The 17,898-nt window shown below is 48.4% G+C and overlaps 1 protein-coding gene across 4 annotated transcripts in view; it reads right to left on the bottom strand.

The window, feature by feature from the left end:
• The window catches only part of PRKAR2B (protein kinase cAMP-dependent type II regulatory subunit beta), a 173,642-nt gene that overhangs the window by 123,766 nt on the left and 31,978 nt on the right, over positions 1-17,898 (bottom strand). Inside the window, exons 1-2 of one of the 4 annotated variants that reach the window (XM_075599706.1) lie at positions 6,934-7,096; positions 5,380-5,664 (exon numbers count right to left, since the gene is read on the bottom strand). The exons of 1 other annotated variant lie outside the window; for it this stretch is intronic. In XM_075599706.1, coding sequence (XP_075455821.1) covers positions 5,380-5,638 — 259 coding nt within the window. In that variant the 5' untranslated portion in view covers positions 5,639-5,664; positions 6,934-7,096. Of the gene's footprint in view, positions 1-5,379; positions 7,099-17,898 lie in introns of those variants that run through there. 2 more of the 4 variants (XM_075599707.1, XM_075599705.1) reach the window with 2 other exon arrangements.

Below are 17,898 nucleotides of genomic sequence, written 5' to 3'. Positions count from 1 at the left end.
CTTTTGGAGGGATTAGATCTGGAAATCACCTTCATTTCTTGAACTGTGGAGGGAATTACAATCAATGCAATAGATGGTGGGATAACTTCATTAATGAGCCAGGTGGTCTCACATTCCCTTGTTCGCATTCCCCCTTCCGAACCCATTCTTTCTACCTAAGGTCCAGATCCACAAAAGGGTGCCAAGCTTTAGCACGCCTTTACTCCCATTCAAATGAAATTCTTTAGGGTGCCATCGCTAAACCACCACGTCGCCATTCATTAGTCTTTGCATTATTACACTGGTGTAAAACCACTTATACAAACAGTGCTGTATCTTAACAATAGCAACATAGGGCCAGATTCAGAGGTCCGCTAAAGTAGTGTTAATAACGGTCCTTTATCAAAACCATTAACGGCTGTTATTTTCCCTGTGGTTAACGCATATCCACAAAGCTAATTATATGCAAAAACAATGGCTGTTGTATATCTCATTAGCTTAAGTTTAACACCACGTTAAGTAAGCACTTGCGTTAACTGCAAATAACATGGCTCGTGTTAAAAGGTCCTTTTTTTCTGTAAAGTCCCAGGTGACATACCTCCCCTAACAACACATGGAGAGATACCTGCGAAAAAAACTGAACACACCTAAGCTACCTGGGATAGATGCTCATTTGAATATGCAAAGTATATTTAAATTAGCATATCTCCCGCGCTCTCTCCAGCAAAACCAATATTTCAGGGTCTGGATGGGAGTAACACCACCTTTAATTGTGACTTAACTAGCGTCACGTTAAATCCCTACGTTAACTTTACTGAACCTCTCTGGATATGTGTTGTTATATGTAAAAGCACTTAACAATGCATTATTGAGCTTTGAAAATACACATTAACACTTAATTAAGTCAATACGAACCTCTGTGGATTTGGGCCTTAGAGTTATATAAGCATTTCTGGTGATGTGAGCCAGTAGGCTTAACACCTATTAGGTACACAGGTGAACCCACTTAGAATATGATATGGACTTTTCCCATCCTCAGTGTTATAGGATAGAAGACCTGCTCTATGACTGCTGTGTATTCAGGGTACTAAGCACCTAATGGGAGCAAAACTGGGCACAAATGAGCATACAAGTTGCTAAATTAACGCATATGGAGAGAAATAGGAGCCCTCACAATTCTGATCTTGAAAAGCGGCCACGGGTGCTCGTCCTTCCGCTATGGTAGAGGAATATCAGTAAAATACATGGCACTCCAACAGGTCTTGTGCAAATGTAGAGCTGATTTATTAAATAGGATCAACGTTTCGGTCCTAATCTGGACCCCATTTTTCAACTGCGACTTGTGTAGTGCTGTGACCGTGCATCAATCAGGCCCTTACGTAGGGCTTAACAGGGACCATAATTCTAACCCACCCAAGACAAGCAAGTAATGCAATTGCATACCACTTAAGAATTGCGACAAAGGAAATAAATCAAAGTAATAGTCTGATGCTTATAGTAAAGAGTAACACTAATTTATTTAAATTGGCCTCATTGGGCTGCTTGGAGGCCTAACCAGCTGCATACTTTATGTCTAAAATAACACCTGTTAAACTAGTACACATTGAAAAAACTGGCTACCAGCATCTGTTTTTAAAAGTTTTTCATCTGGATAATTGAGAAAAGAGCAGTAAAAAAACAGTATTGGATAAATAAAAACTATTGCTTTCAATGGGATCGCTTTCCTTGCTGTTTTCATTAGTAGATCCAACTTTACATCAGTTTTGCAGAAACATGTGACTACTACATATACCCTGTTTAATGAGTGGATTGTGGAGGCAAAGTCAGGAATTTTGCTCCTATTCATAGAAATGTTGCTGCTACACACGTCCTTTTTCATTCTAACAGTGGTGCCTGTGATCTCAGCTAAAATAACGATTGGTTGAAAGATCCCGCATATTGTGAAAGCAGCAAAAAAAAAAACCTCCAACCCATTTTACAAATAACTGTACAAAACCAGAGCCCTGCTGTCTCCCGTGCAGTCCATTACCCATATTAAAAGAACAAACACGCCTAAAAGATTCATTTTTTTTTACACAAAGCAACTTCTGCAATCGATGAGGAACATGCAAAAAAGTATTATTAAACCATCTAGTGAATACAAAATCTATGGAGAAATACAGGGGATAACCCCCTAGGTATACCGAGGCTAACAACCCAGGCTCTTTGATAAAGTCCACCATTGGACGAAATGCGTCAGAGTGAACTGCTGCTGATGTTCACTGTTTGTATACAATAAAGTTTTTTTATTTTTTCAATGCGTTGGCTGGTTGGAGTTGCTGTGACCACTGTTACTGTTTTTTCTTCCAATACAAAATCTATACAATAATTATCTATAGATAGAAGAGAGCAATACATATACTGTATATGCACACAGACAATATAACAAACGATTATGACAAACTTAGAAAGATTACAGTTGAAAGTGCAGAAAAAACGGGAGGCATTGCTAACAAGAAATAGGATAAGAAAATATATGATGACACAAAGCAATTATTGAGGAGACGACAAGAAATTAAGCAATTCCAATATGCAAGAATTTAATATGCAAACGTATAGCTGAAGATGTAAGAAGATTGTATTGAGATATGGCGAGGAAGACCATCAAAGATAAAAAAACACACCTTAAAGATGACAAATTATGACTGGGAAGAACCAATCCATTGCACTCAAACAAGATGATGGAGCAACTAGAAAAGGCTGTGCATTCAACATAAAGGGAGTTCAGCATTTCAACATGAAATTGTACGAGAACATAGAACACAGAAAAAACAGGGCATAATCCATAAGAGCTAGAAGAAACCACCACTGATGCAGCATGCGTACTTCCACAAGAAGTGTCAAAAGCACTAAAATCCATGAAGAATGGGAAGGCACCCGGGGAAGATGGAATTACAACTGAAATCTTGAGAGAAACTGGGGAAGAAATAGACAAAATCCTTCCAAGACTCTTTACATGCTGCTTGAAGAGCAAGAAATCTCCAGAACAATGCAGCAATGTAGTAGTTATCCCCATGCACAAGAAAGGAGACAAAGAAGACCGCAACAACTACAGACCAAAAAGTCTACTTGTTATCACTTGCAAGATTTTTACGAAGATACTCACTAATCGGCTGCAACAGACCATAGACTATGCCCAGCCTAGAAAATAAGCGGGATTTCACAGTGGATATAACACGATGGATAACATCCAAGTCGTACAAGAAGCTATTACTCAAAGTAGTGAATACGATCTACCACTCAGTTTAAGATTTTTAGATTACATGGAAGCATGTGATAATGACTACACCTCAACGATTCTAATTGCATTAAGACAAGGTGTTGAATTAATGAACAATAATATAATTAAAAACATTGACCAGAATGCCACATCAACCATTAGATTACATGAAGATACAAGCAAGATAAGGATCAGCAAGGGAGTGTGACAGGGAGACACCAAGTCACCAAAGCTTTTCACAGCAACACTTCAATTCTTCAAGACATTGCATTGGAAGAAAAAAGGAATCAAAGTTAACAAGGAATACTTTAGTCCCCTACAATTTTCTGATGACATTGTTGATTTTGCCACATATCCAAAAGACCTGCAGCAACAAATCGGAGAACTCACCGAAGCAAGTAAGAAAATGGGCCTCTATATAAATCTCAGCAAGACCAAAGTGATGTTCAACAAAGGTGTCAACTCTACAAAGAACGAAAGAAATGGAATATAACCAGAAGTTGAAGGCTATGTCTACCTTGGTCGGAAAGTAACAATGGACGGGAACCTTTTAAATTAAATCAATAGGAGAGTGAAGATGGGATGGAACACATTTGGAAGAAAGACACATTTTCAAGGGAATCTTCCACTGTGCCTCAAGAGGAAAGTTTTCAACCAGTGTATTCTGCCCATGCTCACATATGGATGTGAAACTTGGACCCTAAATGTGAAAATAATTCAGAAGCTTCAGACAACTCCAAGAAGTATGGAGAGATGTATGCTGGGTATTACCCGAAGAGACAAGAAAAAGAATGAATGGGTTTAATAGCAAACAAAAGTCTGTGACATAATCATAAGGGTTAAGAAATTAAAATGACAGTGGGTCAGACATATCGCAAGAAGAAATTACCATAGTTGGACAAAGATGGTACACAAATTGATTCCAAGGGAGATTAAAATACCAAAATGACGATCGAAAGTAAGATGCGAGGATGAAATCAGAACATTTGTTGGAGCAACGTGGAGAAGAGAGCCTTTCAATTGCATTACCTGTAAGATCATTGGGTAGGCCTTCATACAGCAGTGGATCCACAAAGGCTGCTGCTGATGATGATTGATATATATATATATTATATATATACATATTTCTATGTACACGCACAGATTTACATCACATACTCAACGCCCCTCAGTCCCTTTAATTTTAGCAAGATACGTGCCCATCTGTGTACTGTACACGTATCCTGGCTAACTCGTGCAAAACCCCGTCTCCAATTCTCTCTGAATAGCACTTGGCTGCCATCAGTCTATCCTCCTGCTCCCCATACAACGTGAGTTCTGCTCTCTTTCAAGGTGGGTGAAGTGAGGGGTACACATACAATCCAGTCTGTAGCAAAGACAACATTAATGGGGGCTGGTTACATGTGCACATTTCATAATTTTGGACACAAAGTGCTCTATGCCTCTGTGTTCAATTTTTAAAATGCAATAGTTGCCCAGAGGTACACAACCGATACCTTAAGTCCCATAAACATCAAAGGGGCTGGAACAAGGCCATAGTGGTCAGAGCTTGGGAAGGCAATGGCCACTGAGAAATTGGATTACTAATAAGGTGATACTGCCTTGATGAGCCATAAATATTACTACTATGACAATAAATACTCTTAAGATAGGTTATATATGCATCATCACTTCAGATCCCTTCGTCCTGCAACTGAATAAGCCATAAAATTTTATTTTTACAAAACGGTACAAGCGTACACATCTTGCCCACCTAAACCAAAATTGTGGGCAAGGAATTTCATAATGGTTATTACAGTGGGTTTGAAGACAGACAGTGCATGCAACTCACACAATCAACATTGTTGCACGGTGATGCTCTGCATATCTTTATCCCTTTACTGTAGTTTTATTTTCTCTACAAAGAAAACGCAGAAGTCAAATTGAATAATAGAATAGAGACAGTTATACAATGCAACATGTTCATTTTGGAAGGCTTGGTACCACAAGCTCACTCTCCTCCAACATTGAGAAATACTGGCCTGTGGAGCTAGGGCACAAACATGTGATATCATATCACAATTTAGTAATGGGAATCCAGGAGTTGGGTTACCATGGGACACAAGGACACTCCGGCTGCCTCGCCCCTTAATGACACTCACCAATGAATTCCTCATCGTCATCTTCCTCGCCGTTTTCCGAGTCAGTCTGCATGGGCTCCTCTGCAAAGTTGACCCCTTTGGAGTGTCTAAAGGGTAAGTCTGTGCCATGGCTGAGGGTAGCCCCCCGGCTCTGAGACTCCTTCAGCTGAGTGAAGTACTGCAGGGCGAACTCTAACAAGTCCTCGGGCTGCTTCCTCAGCACCTCCACTGTAAAGCTCTGCAATAGCTCCGTCAGCCCCGCAGGGATTTCTATACTCATTCCTGGGGCAATGGGCGTTGGGGGGTCTTAGGTGACAAGTAAAAAAAAATTATATATATATATAAATATTTATTTATATATACAAAAACGGATCCTCTGCTGGGTGTTTCGCAGCAAGCAGCGACACAATAAAAGGGTGTCCAGATAGGGGAGAACAGGGATTAAGAGGGATATAGGGAAAGAATGTAGCGGAGAAATAGCCACAGCCAGGGTTGCACTGCTCCAGGAAAGGGACGGACATCTAAAGGAAAGGGGGCTACTGCTCCAGGAAGGGTACACCTCTAACGGACAGGTGACACTGCTACACAAAATGAAAACAGTGCTCCAGGAAAGGGGGCATCTCTAATAGGAAAGGGACAATGCTAAACAAAAGGGAAACAGTGTTCCAGGAAAGGGGGCACCTCTAATGGGAAAGGGACACTGTTAAAAAAAGAAACAGTGCTCCAGGAAAGGGGGCACCTCTAATGGGAAAGGGACAATGCTAAACAAAAGGGAAACAGTGCTCCAGGAAAGGGGGCACCTCTAATGGGAAAGGACACTGCTAAAAAAGAAACTGTGCTCCAGGAAAGGGGGGCACCTCTAATGGGAAAGGGACACTGCTAAACAAAAGGGAAACAGTGCTCCAGGAAAGGGGGCACCTCTAATGGTAAAGGGACACTGCTAAAAGAAAGGGAGACACTGCTGGTCCAAGAAGCCAGATTAAAATCCAGGAGAATAGATATACAGACCCAGGAAATTAGGCAGGGGTGGTTTGGAAGTGTTGCAGAAGAGGGGTGCTCTTTAAAGATGATAACACATGAGGGCCAGAGAGGGGCTTACAGAAGTAGGGACCAGAGGCAAGAGACAAAGAAGGAGGGGAGAAGCCGGCAAGGAGACGTGACACTGGATCAAGGAGAAGGATGGGGACATAGGGAAGGAGAGGTCCTGGAGGATAGGGAAGGAGAGGTCCTGGAGGATGGGGAAGGAGAGGTCCTGGAGGATGGACAAGGAGCCAAAAGAGTGGTAACCAGCCACTCTGCGGGAGGGGGAAGGAGCCCAGGAGATGGTGTCCTGGTTCAGGAGGGATACAGAAAAGACACAGAAGGAGATTAAAGACACAGCAGGAGATGTGCTTCCAGAAGGAGGAGAGATGGGGGGGGAGGGGGAGACACTAGTCCTCAGGTGCAGAGATCGCCCCCTTGGATGAGGATTACAATGATGCGGATTAACCCTCCCACGCCGCTGCTGCAAACTGGTCCCGGGAAGCCGGCTCCCCGACCTCCAGAGATGGAAAGGAAAAAAACCGCCACACCAACCCGCTATCTCAAGGACCAGCTGCGCCGCGCATTATTCTCCGCCTCAGGAGGGGGTCGCCACCTCCGCCCGCCCTCAGTGCGCGGCGCCGGTGAAAATGGCACTCAGGATACAAAGTGCAGCAGAAGCAGCAGCATCGTCCTCCTCCTCCGCCTCCTCCAGCCTCCGCCTCCTGCAGCCTCCGCCGCGCCGTTTCACCAGAGGGGAAGCTACCAGCGCGCATGTGACCCCCGGAAACCATGACAACCACCCATCCCCGGGACTGCTGCATCTGCAGCAAGGGCTGCAGGGAGCGGGGCGGGGAAGACTCAGCACGAGAGGGGGGAGAGGGTTAGACTGGACAGGGGGGAACAAGCGAGTGGCAGTGTAGGGGGCACAGGCGAGTGGCAGTACAGGGGGCATAGGACAGGGATAGAGCTGTATGGAGGGTGCAGGAGAGGGACAGAGCAGTATTGGGGGTGCAGGAGAGGGGCAGAGCAGTATAGAGTGTACGGAAGAGGGCAGACCAGTATGTGGGGTGCTGGAGAGGGGCAGAGCAGTATAGGGGGTGCAGGAGAGGGACAGAGCAGTATAGGGGGGTGCAGGAGAGGGGCAGAGCAGTATAGGGGGTGCAGGAGAGGGACAGAGCAGTATATGGGTTGCAGGAGAGGGTCAGAGCAGTATAGAGTGTACAGAAGAGGGCAGACCAGTATGTGGGGTGCTGGAGAGGGGCAGAGCAGTATAGGGGGTGCAGGAGAGGGACAGAGCAGTATAGGGGGTGCAGGAGAGGGACAGAGCAGTATATGGGTTGCAGGAGAGGGTCAGAGCAGTATAGAGTGTACAGAAGAGGGCAGAGCAGTATAGGGGGTGCAGGAGAGGGGGAGAGCAGTATAGGGGTACAGGAGATGTATAGCACCAAATAGGGTGTACAGGAGAGGGGCAGAGAAGGATAAGGGGTGCAGGAGAGGGATACAGCAGAATAGAGGGTACAGGGGAGGGGCTGTATAGGGGGGTACAGCAGGTGGACAATGCAGTACAGGGGGTAGTGAACCATAGAGGGAGCGGCACTGCAGTCAGGACAGAGAACAAGATAGGGGAAGTGCAGTTTGAATAGAGCACATGAGGAGGGGTAGCAGGGGTGCAGGTCAGGCTGGATAGAGAATAGCAGAGAGGTAATGGCGACTGGAGCACATGGGTACTGGATGGGGTCTCCAGCTGCAAAAACACACAAAAAACAGCCAGATGTAGCCAAGAAAAAAACAACTCTCTGTTGGATTTTTTTTCTTTGAAAGATCTGGTGCTACTTTTGATCCAGTCTTAGGCTGCGTCCATAGAGGGGCAGACCGTACGGCTGAGCGATCAGACTGCCTAAAGGCAGTGATCGCGTCTATACAGCGGGAGGGGGCGCGCATTTCTCGCGTGATAGGGACGGTCACATGAGCGGTTCGCCCAATGAGGGCGAACCAGCTCAGTGACATCACTGTCCCGCCCATAGACACGCCCCAAGACGGCACGCGTACTAAGGCCAGGGAAAGCACCCCGCTTTCCCTCAGCCTCAGCATGGCTGTACCCTCTATGGACGCAGCCTTACAGCTGCTGGGGAGGGTCTTTAAAAAAAAGTAGCGATACCGTTCCTGATTGCAAGAAATTGTAAACCGGTTAAGCATTAGGGCAAAGCTCCTTATCCTAACCTCCAAACGTTAGTCCGACGCTTAAAATGAGCAACTGTGGGTTTGTAAAGAAAAATCCTTTACCATTACACTTTCACCACTGGTCAGGAGATAGCGATGCATCACCCTTTATGTACAAAAATTATTTTGCAAATGTAAAAATAAAAAAAAAGCTAGAGCGTACTGTGTGAAAGCATGTTCTTCTTGCCTCTCTTATGCCCCACGCACGCCAGCATCAGATTTGGGGTCTCCGGCAAATATTAAACTCTTTGCTCCTTAGGAGAAGGAGTGGCTCAGTTAGTAACGACACTGACTGGCACTGAGTTTGAAGCAAGTTCAATTCCCGGTGTTGGCTCCTTGTGACCTTGGGCAAATCACTTTATCTGGGCACCAAAAAACATAGATTGTAAGCTCCACGGAGCAGTGGCCTGTGCCTGCAAAATGTCTCTGTAAAGTGCTATGTAAAACTAGCCGTGCTATACAAGAACATGCTATTATTATTATATGGAGGGCACGACAGCAGTAATAGCTGCAGCAATCTTGGCCCTCCAAGCTGCTGTTACCTTACTCCCTGCTGTAAAGCATTTTGTGCAGTGAGTCGCATGCCTGGTAAAGCAACTTACGCATGGGAGTCTGATGATGGTGGTCGCTTGACTTGTGCATCTGTACAGGAGCCTTGGACGCCCTTGGGTCCTTTACCTATGGCATGCCAAACAAATTTGTCTCGCGTTCCACATTGGGTACGTGTACTATAGGTTCGCCATCCATGAGTCAGGGATTGCAACTGCAAAATTCACAAATTCAAGAGTATACTGTACAATTGGATATAAGATGTTTTTAATCCATTTCCTGCCACGGAGTCTTGCAACAGAATATCCCCATTGGCAGCAAAGGGGTTGATAATAAAATAGATACTGTCCCTCTCCAGTGCAGTCAGAGAAACCATCTTTAGAGCAGCCCTTGATTAAAATCTACTGTAACATACAGAGGCAAAGATGCAATCTGTGGATGGGTAGAAATTATTAGGAATCGGGATACATCCCAATATCTGTTACAGATTTAGATATTCTTGTAGCTGTGTCAGTCTATATTCCTTTTTAATGCAATAAGGTACTGCAATATTTCATCATCTTGAGTTGATATTGCTCCAGGTGTGACTGAGAAAGATCGACATTCCCAGCTCACGACTTTTGGCTTAGCTCATGTTATTAAAAGCCCTTTGTTAACAGATAAATATGCTGTATCAGAAACAATTCTTCACTATTCATTATTCCACAATTGTGTCTCCCAAAAAAGTTTTTTAAAGCATTTTTTCTCATGTTAAAATTGAAATAATGAGTATAATGTATGTAAAAGTGGTCTAGCAGATGCGAAGTACGTTTCATATTCACAATTTGTGTAAAATGCCGGTTTTCACATTTTAAATTTAGAGTATAGATATATTAAACCACTTCCCACCCATTAATTTAGTAAAACCTCAATGGAATGTATAAATCACATGCTCCATACTGTCTTGCAACTACAAGTACTGGAAAGCATTCAGTAGGTGAATGAAATAATGAGAATTAACTGCGGGAAACCCATCCAAAGCTCTTAAAGTTAGCTCCAACTTTTTTGTGTTACAGCACAAAAGGGTAGGTTGAGTCAAACACACAAACCATTTGAACTGGATTCTATTTACTTTACATATTGTGATAAGACAAACCATCTTCAATTTCTTTTCAAATCTAGAAGTTTATAAAATGTGCTATTTCATAAAAACAAAACGTCGCTACGACCACTTGAGTACATCCAGTCTGCCTGCATTGTAATGCATTACATTGATAGCCAAAGTATTCCAGAAATGAAACTGCACCTGTGAGAAGTGTGAACCAACTAAACAGGGTTGACAAATGTCAATCAAACTAGAATCCAACATTAGTCAGTCCATGGCAAATATGCCATTTATTTAACTCAATTTATTTAACTCAATATTACATTCATAGGTTACTCTCTCTTCATCCTGAAAGTGAAATTGTCCCATACACACAATTCCCTGCAACTCAGTCATACCCCCATTGACTCAACTACTGGTCATAAATAAGACAATAATACAGTATACCAACAAAAAATTGTAGCCACCAACCATATGTACGTAAATTGTCAGTTACTCGCACACAGTAAAGTAATATATCCATCATTTTATTTCAATCTTGATAAAACTATGACGCTCCCATTGTCGACAGACTTGTTCAACAAGCTATCCTATTACACTTACAGAAAAGTTTTCACAACACACACTTAGGATCTGCCACTTTGTGTTTTTCTAATTGATCCTCATCCGGCAGCTCTACTGTGAGTAGAGAGACAAATAGAGGGCTTGGCAGTGTAGGTACCGATGGTGGTCAGCAGTTATAATGAAAGGGGCAACCATAACTAATATTTTTGGCTCTCTGTTCTCTAAGCATATGAAGGTTGGGAATATGTGGACATACCGAGCATATCTTTGTAATGTAACATGTTTTTGGAGGGCGGGGACATGAATTGCAGCTTGAATTATATTTTAGTAAGAATTTTAATCTGTGCATCTAAATCCAAGGAATACAGAAGTGAAGCATTGGCAAAGTTCCAATACACTGGGGTCTAAGTTCTTTCAACTTTAAATGTTATGCCTTTTCTGTCTCGCACCAGTAAGCCCACTGACAATCATGTAGGTATCCCAAGAGATCCAAGAGCAAGATCTATCCAAATATTTAACCTACAGTATTGCTTTGCCAAATATAAAATTACAGTGTTATGTGTTCTGCTATGGGCTGCTTAATCAAGTTAAGCCATTAGTCTATGCTAGCATACAAATCTCTAAAAGTGTCACTGAATGTTTTGCTTCTTCCAACAACTTGTAGATAACACTGTTTTAAATCAAATTGCTATTATGTCATTAGACCCTTTTCACCCTTGTGTGCAACTATAAAATGGAAATAGATGATATCAATAATATATATATATATATATATATATATATATATATATATATATACAGTGTTCGACAATCCTATACAGTTACACGCCCGGGGCGGGTGGATTTAACCCCCGGGCGAGTAAATATTTGCCCAAGCAGCACACGTGTTTGTTTTTTTAAATTTCCCTGCTCGCGCTGAAAAAAAAAAAAAAAACTCCCCCTACCTGACTGCTTAAGTTTTCCCGGAGCGCGCGGCCAGGCTCTATATGAGCCCGCCCCTAACGAGCGGCCTCCCTTGTGATTGGTTGAGGCTCCTGCTCGCCACTGATTGACTGCTGCTCTCCGCTATGCTGTCCGCTCTCCGGTGGCTCTTTCCTTTTTTCTCCCGCCTTGCTCTCTGCACACGCACACACTCACCCGTCCGCCCTCGCGCTCCCAGCCAATCGCTGCCTTGCATTGCATCCCCACGCCGTGCCCCGCGCTGTGATTGGTGGGTTCCCTCCCCCTGGTCCCGCCCCTGCTCGGATTTTCCACTGTCTCCCCTTCGAGCTATCATTGGTGTGCTCCCTGCTCTGCGCGGATTGGTCACTCTCTCTCCATTCCGGCGCGTGTCCCCGCTGCCTCAGACGGTTCAGAGAGCGAGCGGGAGCACACGAGGCACTGGGACATGGAGCCGCCCCCAGGGACCAGGCCGGTACCGCCTCCTCGCCGCGGGTCCATGGACCGCAACCCCATCAGCCCCCCGAGGAGAGGCCCGGACACCAGGGAGCAGAGAGACCTCTGGGAGGTAGGTAACGAGTTATGTCAGAGGCCCAGGGCAGAGAGGAATGTGGGAGCGGAGGAGTGACGCGGTGGTGAGAGACCCAGGAGAGGCAGAGCGTGTGTGTGTGTGTGTGTGTCAGACATTGTGTGTGTGTGTGACAGACATTGTGTGTGTGTGTGTGTCAGACTGTGTGTGTGCGTAGGACACCAGAGGTACCCCTCAATCAGTCACCCCCTCACCACCCAGTCAGTCACCCCCCCCCCAGTCAGTCACCCCCCCAGTCAGTCACCCCCCCAGTCAGTCACCCCCCCAGTCAGTCACTCCCCCCAGTCAGTCACCCCCCGTCAGTCACCCCCCCCGTCAGTCACCCCCCCGTCAGTCACCCCCCCGTCAGTCACCCCACCCAGTCAGTCACTCCCCCTCAGTCAGTCAGTCACCCCCCCTCAGTCAGTCACCCCCCCTCAGTCAGTCAGTCACCCCCCCTCAGCCAGTCACCCCCCCCCAGTCAGTCACCCCCCCAGTCAGTCACCCCCCCCAGTCAGTCACCCCCCTTCAGTCAGTCAGTCACCACCCCTCAGTCAGTCAGTCACCCCCCCTCAGTCAGTCAGTCACCCCCCCTCAGTCAGTCAGTCACCCCCCCTCCCAATCAGTCACCCCCCCAGTCAGTCACCCCCCCCAGTCAGTCACCCCCCCCAGTCAGTCACCCCCCTCAGTCAGTCAGTCACCCCCCCAGTCAGTCACCCCCCCCAGTCAGTCACCCACTCACCCAGTCACTCACCCAGTCAGTCACTCAGTCAGTCACCCACCCACCCAGTCAGTCAGTCACCCACCCACCCACCCAGTCAGTCACTCACCCACCAAGTCAGTCAGTCACTCGCCCACCCAGTCAGTCACCCAGTCAGTCACCCAGTCAGTCAGTCACCCAGTCAGTCAGTCACCCAGTCAGTCAGTCAGTCAGTCACCCAGTCACCCAAGTGTCAGTCAGTGAGTCACCCACCACCTCACCCACATACTCTCACTCTCCCTTTCGCCCTCTCTCTCTCTCGCTCTCCCTGTCACCCTCTCTCTCTCTCGCTCTCCCTGTCACCTTCTCTCTCTCACTCTCCCTGTCACCCTCTCTCTCGCTCTCCCTGTCACCCTCTCTCTCGCTCTCCCTGTCACCCTCTCTCTCCCTGTCACCCTCTCTCTCTCTCGCTCTCCCTGTCACCCTCTCTCTCGCTCTTCCTGTCACCCTCTCTCTCTCTCTCTCGCTCTCCCTGTCACCCTCTCTCTCTCTCTCGCTCTCCCTGTCACCCTCTCTCTCTCTCACTCTCCCTGTCACTCTCTCTCTCGCTCTCCCTGTCACCCTCTCTCTCTCTCCCTGTCACCCTCTCTCTCTCTCTCCCTGTCACCCTCTCTCTTGCTCTCCCTGTCACCCTCTCTCTCGCTCTCCCTATCACCCTCTCTCTCTCTCGCTCTCCCTGTCACCCTCTCTCTCTCTCGCTCTCCCTGTCACCCTCTCTATCTCTCGCTCTCCCTGTCACCCGCTCTCTCTCTTGCTCTCCCTGTCACCCTCTCTCTCTCTCGCTCTCCCTGTCACCCTCTCTCTGTCTCGCTCTCCCTGTCACCCTCTCTCTCTCTCGCTCTCCCTGTCACCCTCTCGCTCTCTCGCTGTGTCTCTCTGTCACCCTCTCTCGCTGTGTCTCTCTGTCACCCTCTCTCGCTGTGTCTCTCTGTCACCCTCTCTCGCTCTGTCTCTCTGTCACCCTCTCTCGCTGTGTCTCTCTGTCACCCTCTCTCGCTGTGTCTCTCACCCACACTGTTGATCTGGATCTCTTATTTACCCTATATATCTTAACTGCCCTATACCTACACCGAAATAACCTATACTGCTTTTTTCCAGATCTGACTCAAGCTTCACACGGAAGACATCGGAACCCCCCCTAACCCAGAAGACAGGTAGGGAACTCCTCCCCTCCAATGTATAACATTGCAGGAATGAGGGTACCTGGACATTGAGGGACTGCGAATCAGGTAAGATCCCAGGCGGGATTGCTGCTTTAGATATTGTGAAGCGGGGACGTCCAGACACTGGTTAAGGGTTCAGGAAACTGGTCATTCACATCTGGCTTTTATTTCTAGATCCGACATTTACAAACACACACACACACACACACACACACACACACACACACACACACACACACACACACACACACACACACACACACACACACACACACACACACACACACACACACACACGTAACAAGGACTAATTATAGTATAATGTAATACAATAAATACATTTATGTCAAAAACGAATGTTGTTCTGCCTAGGAATGTATTAAATGTATTTTATTTATATATTTTATTTTAAAGCGGGGTTGAGGGCGGGACTAGGGTTGGGGGCGGGACTAGGGTGGGGTTGGGGGCGGGACTAGGTGGCGAGTAGATTTTTTGGTTGGGCGAGTAGATTTTTGGGTGATTTGTCGAACACTGTGTATTTCCTCTGTCAATCCTGTTAGAACAGGCAGTGGATAGGTTAATTCCTTCCAGTTGGTCTGTTTTGCATTTCAGCTCTGAGTATGTAGCAATATTCAGGGGCAGACCTAAGCAACCTTTGAATGTGTCAGGCTTCGTTCAGGGTGTCAGCTGCAGAACTCGGAGGGAGGGCGTGAGGGAGGCAGTTCTGCAGTTTGCTGGGCGACACGTGTTTATCCCCCAGCAGACTTTTCAGCGTTGGGGAGGGGGCGGGGAGGGGGCGGGGTTACACACGGCAGGGTAAGTATCCAAGTTGCAGTCATGAAATCATTCTGAAGAATGATTTCATTGGCTGCCTTGGTCCCTGTGACGCTGCTGCAGTTCCAAAAAACGAAATTTTCGTTTATTGAAACTGTAGTCAGCTTCAACTCCTGGCTTCGGAGACAGGGCAGTTGCTACCCTGAAAAGAGAGAGCTGAGATAGATAGCAAGCCTAGAAGAGTTCTCTCGCTCCTGCTCCACCTGGGTGAGGAGGGAGGGGAATTCAAGCTGTCATGAGCAGAGAGGCAGAGATTACACCATGCCTGTGATATCATGCTGTATGCCAGGCATGTCAAACATGCGGCCTGCAGGCCGCATGCGGGCCGCGGGCCGCAACGGATATTTTTGCGGCCCGCTCACAACGACCGGGCTATAGTTTCTCCCTCCGCATGCGCGCTGATGCGTGCTGAGGAGGAGAAACTCTTCCGAGAGCGGCAAATTGAAATTTGCCGCTCGGGGAAGCGAAGGAGCGGTCACATGACTGCTCCCATCCAATGGGGCTGCAGCCGGTCCGCCATTATTCACTTCAGAGCAACCAGACCGCAGCACCGAGGTGTGTGTCTGTGTGTCTGTGTGTCTGTGTGTCTGTGTGTCTGTGTGTCTCTGCTGCTGCTCACTGACCGATCTGTCCTGAGGTGATGCTGCCAAGCAGTACAAGCATTCATGTTACCGGAGTCACAGGCGCTGGTGCAGGGGAGTGGGTGTGAAAAACGGGCTGGGGCTGGTGCTGGTGCAGGGGGGTGGGTGTGAAAAACGGGCTGGGGCTGGTGCTGGTGCAGGGGGGTGGGTGTGAAAAACGGGCTGGTGCTGGTGCAGGGGGGGTGGGTGTGAAAAACGGGCTGGGACTGGGGCTGGTGCTGGTGCAGGGGGGTGGGTGTGAAAAACGGGCTGGGACTGGGGCTGGTGCTGGTGCAGGGGGGTGGGTGTGAAAAACGGGCTGGGACTGGGGCTGGTGCAGGGGGGTGGGTGTGAAAAACGGGCTGGGGCTGGTGCTGGTGCAGGGGGGTGGGTGTGAAAAACGGGCTGGTGCTGGGGCTGGTGCTGGTGCAGGGGGGTGGGTGTGAAAAACGGGCTGGGACTGGGGCTGGTGCTGGTGCAGGGGGGTGGGTGTGAAAAACGGGCTGGGACTGGGGCTGGTGCAGGGGGGTGGGTGTGAAAAACGGGCTGGGACTGGGGCTGGTGCTGGTGCTGGTGCAGGGGTTGGGTGTGAAAAATGGGCCAGGGGCTGGTGCTGGTGCAGGGGGGTGGGTGTGAAAAACGGGCTGGGGCTGGGGCTGGTGCAGGGGAGTGGGTATGAAAAACAGGCTGGTGGTGGGGGTGGTGGGGGGAAAAGGGTTGGGGGGAGAGAGGGGGGCAGAAGGGAGAGAGAGGGAGGGTGGGTGTAGGGAGAGGGAGGGGGGGCAGAAGGGAGACTGAGGGGGGGCAGAAGGGAGAGAGAGGGGATAAGGGAGAGAGGGGGGAGAGGGAGGGTGGGTGGAGGGAGAGGGAGGGGGGGCAGAAGGGAGAGAGAGGGGGGAGAAGGGCGAGAGGGTGGGTGGAGGGAGAAGGGAGATGAAGGGGGGTTGCGGGGGGGGGGGGGGGGGAGGAGAGGAAGGGGTTGTGTCCCGGAGCAGTGGTGGCAGCAAGGTGGTGTGTGTTTGTGTGTATGTTTATGAGTGTGTGTGTGTCTGAGTGTGTGTGTGTGTCTGAGTGTGTGTGTGTGTGTGTGTGTCTGAGAGAGAGAGAGAGTGTCAGGGAGAGGGAGAGAGAGAGTGTCAGGGAGAGGGAGAGAGAGAGTGTCAGGGAGAGGGAGAGAGAGAGAGTGTCAGGCAGAGGGAGAGAGAGAGTGTCAGGGAGGTGGAGAGAGAGAGTGTCAGTGAGAGGGAGAGAGAGAGAGTGTCAGTTAGAGGGAGAGAGAGTGTCAGGGAGAGCGAGAGTGTCAGGGAGAGTGTCGGAGAGAGAGTGTGTCAGGGAGAGGGAGAGTGTCAGGGAGAGAGAGAGTGTGTCAGGGAGAGGGAGAGAGAGAAAGAGTGTCAGGGAGAGTGCAGGGAGAGAGAGAGTCAGGGAGAGGGAGAGAGAGTGTGTCAGGGAGAGGGAGAGTGTCAGGGAGAGGGAGAGAGAGAGAGTGTCAGGGAGAGGGAGAGAGAGAGTGTCAGGGAGAGGGAGAGAGAGAGTGTCAGGGAGAGGGAGAGTGTGAGGGAGAGGGAGAGTGTCAGGGAGAGGGAGAGTGTCAGGGAGAGGGAGAGAGAGAGAGTGTCAGGGAGAGGGAGAGTGCAGGGAGAGAGAGAGTCAGGGAGAGGGAGAGAGAGTGTGTCAGTGAGAGGGAGAGTGTCAGGGAGAGGGAGAGAGAGTCTCAGGGAGAGGGAGAGAGAGAGTGTCAGGGAGAGGGAGAGTGTCAGGGAGAGGGAGAGAGAGTGTGTCAGGGGGAGAGAGTGTCAGGGAGAGGGAGAGAGAGAGTGTCAGGGAGAGGGAGAGTGTCAGGGAGAGGGAGAGAGAGTGTGTCAGGGAGAGTGAGAGGGAGAGAGAGTGTCAGGGAGAGGGAGAGAGAGAGAGTGTCAGGGAGAGGGAGAGAGTGTCAGGGAGAGGGAGTGTCAGGGAGAGGGAGAGTGTCAGGGAGAGAGAGTGTGTCAGGGAGAGGGAGAGTGTCAGGGAGAGCCTCTGTCCCTGTGCCTGTGCCTCTGTCCCTGTGCCTCTGTCCCTCTGTCCCTGTGCCTCTGTCCCTGTGCCTCTGTCCCTGTGCCTCTGTCCCTGTGCCTCTGTCCCTGTGCCTCTGTCCCTGTGCCTCTGTCCCTCTCTCTCTGCCTCTCTCTCTCTGCCTCTCTCTCTGCCTCTCTCTCTCTGCCTCTCTGCCTCTC

This window comes from Ascaphus truei, chromosome 5, assembly GCF_040206685.1.
Source record: "Ascaphus truei isolate aAscTru1 chromosome 5, aAscTru1.hap1, whole genome shotgun sequence".
NCBI classification, from domain to species: Eukaryota; Metazoa; Chordata; class Amphibia; order Anura; family Ascaphidae; genus Ascaphus; species Ascaphus truei.
The sequence above is the reverse complement of the archived record's forward strand: the minus strand, read 5'-3'. Positions and strand labels throughout refer to the sequence as shown.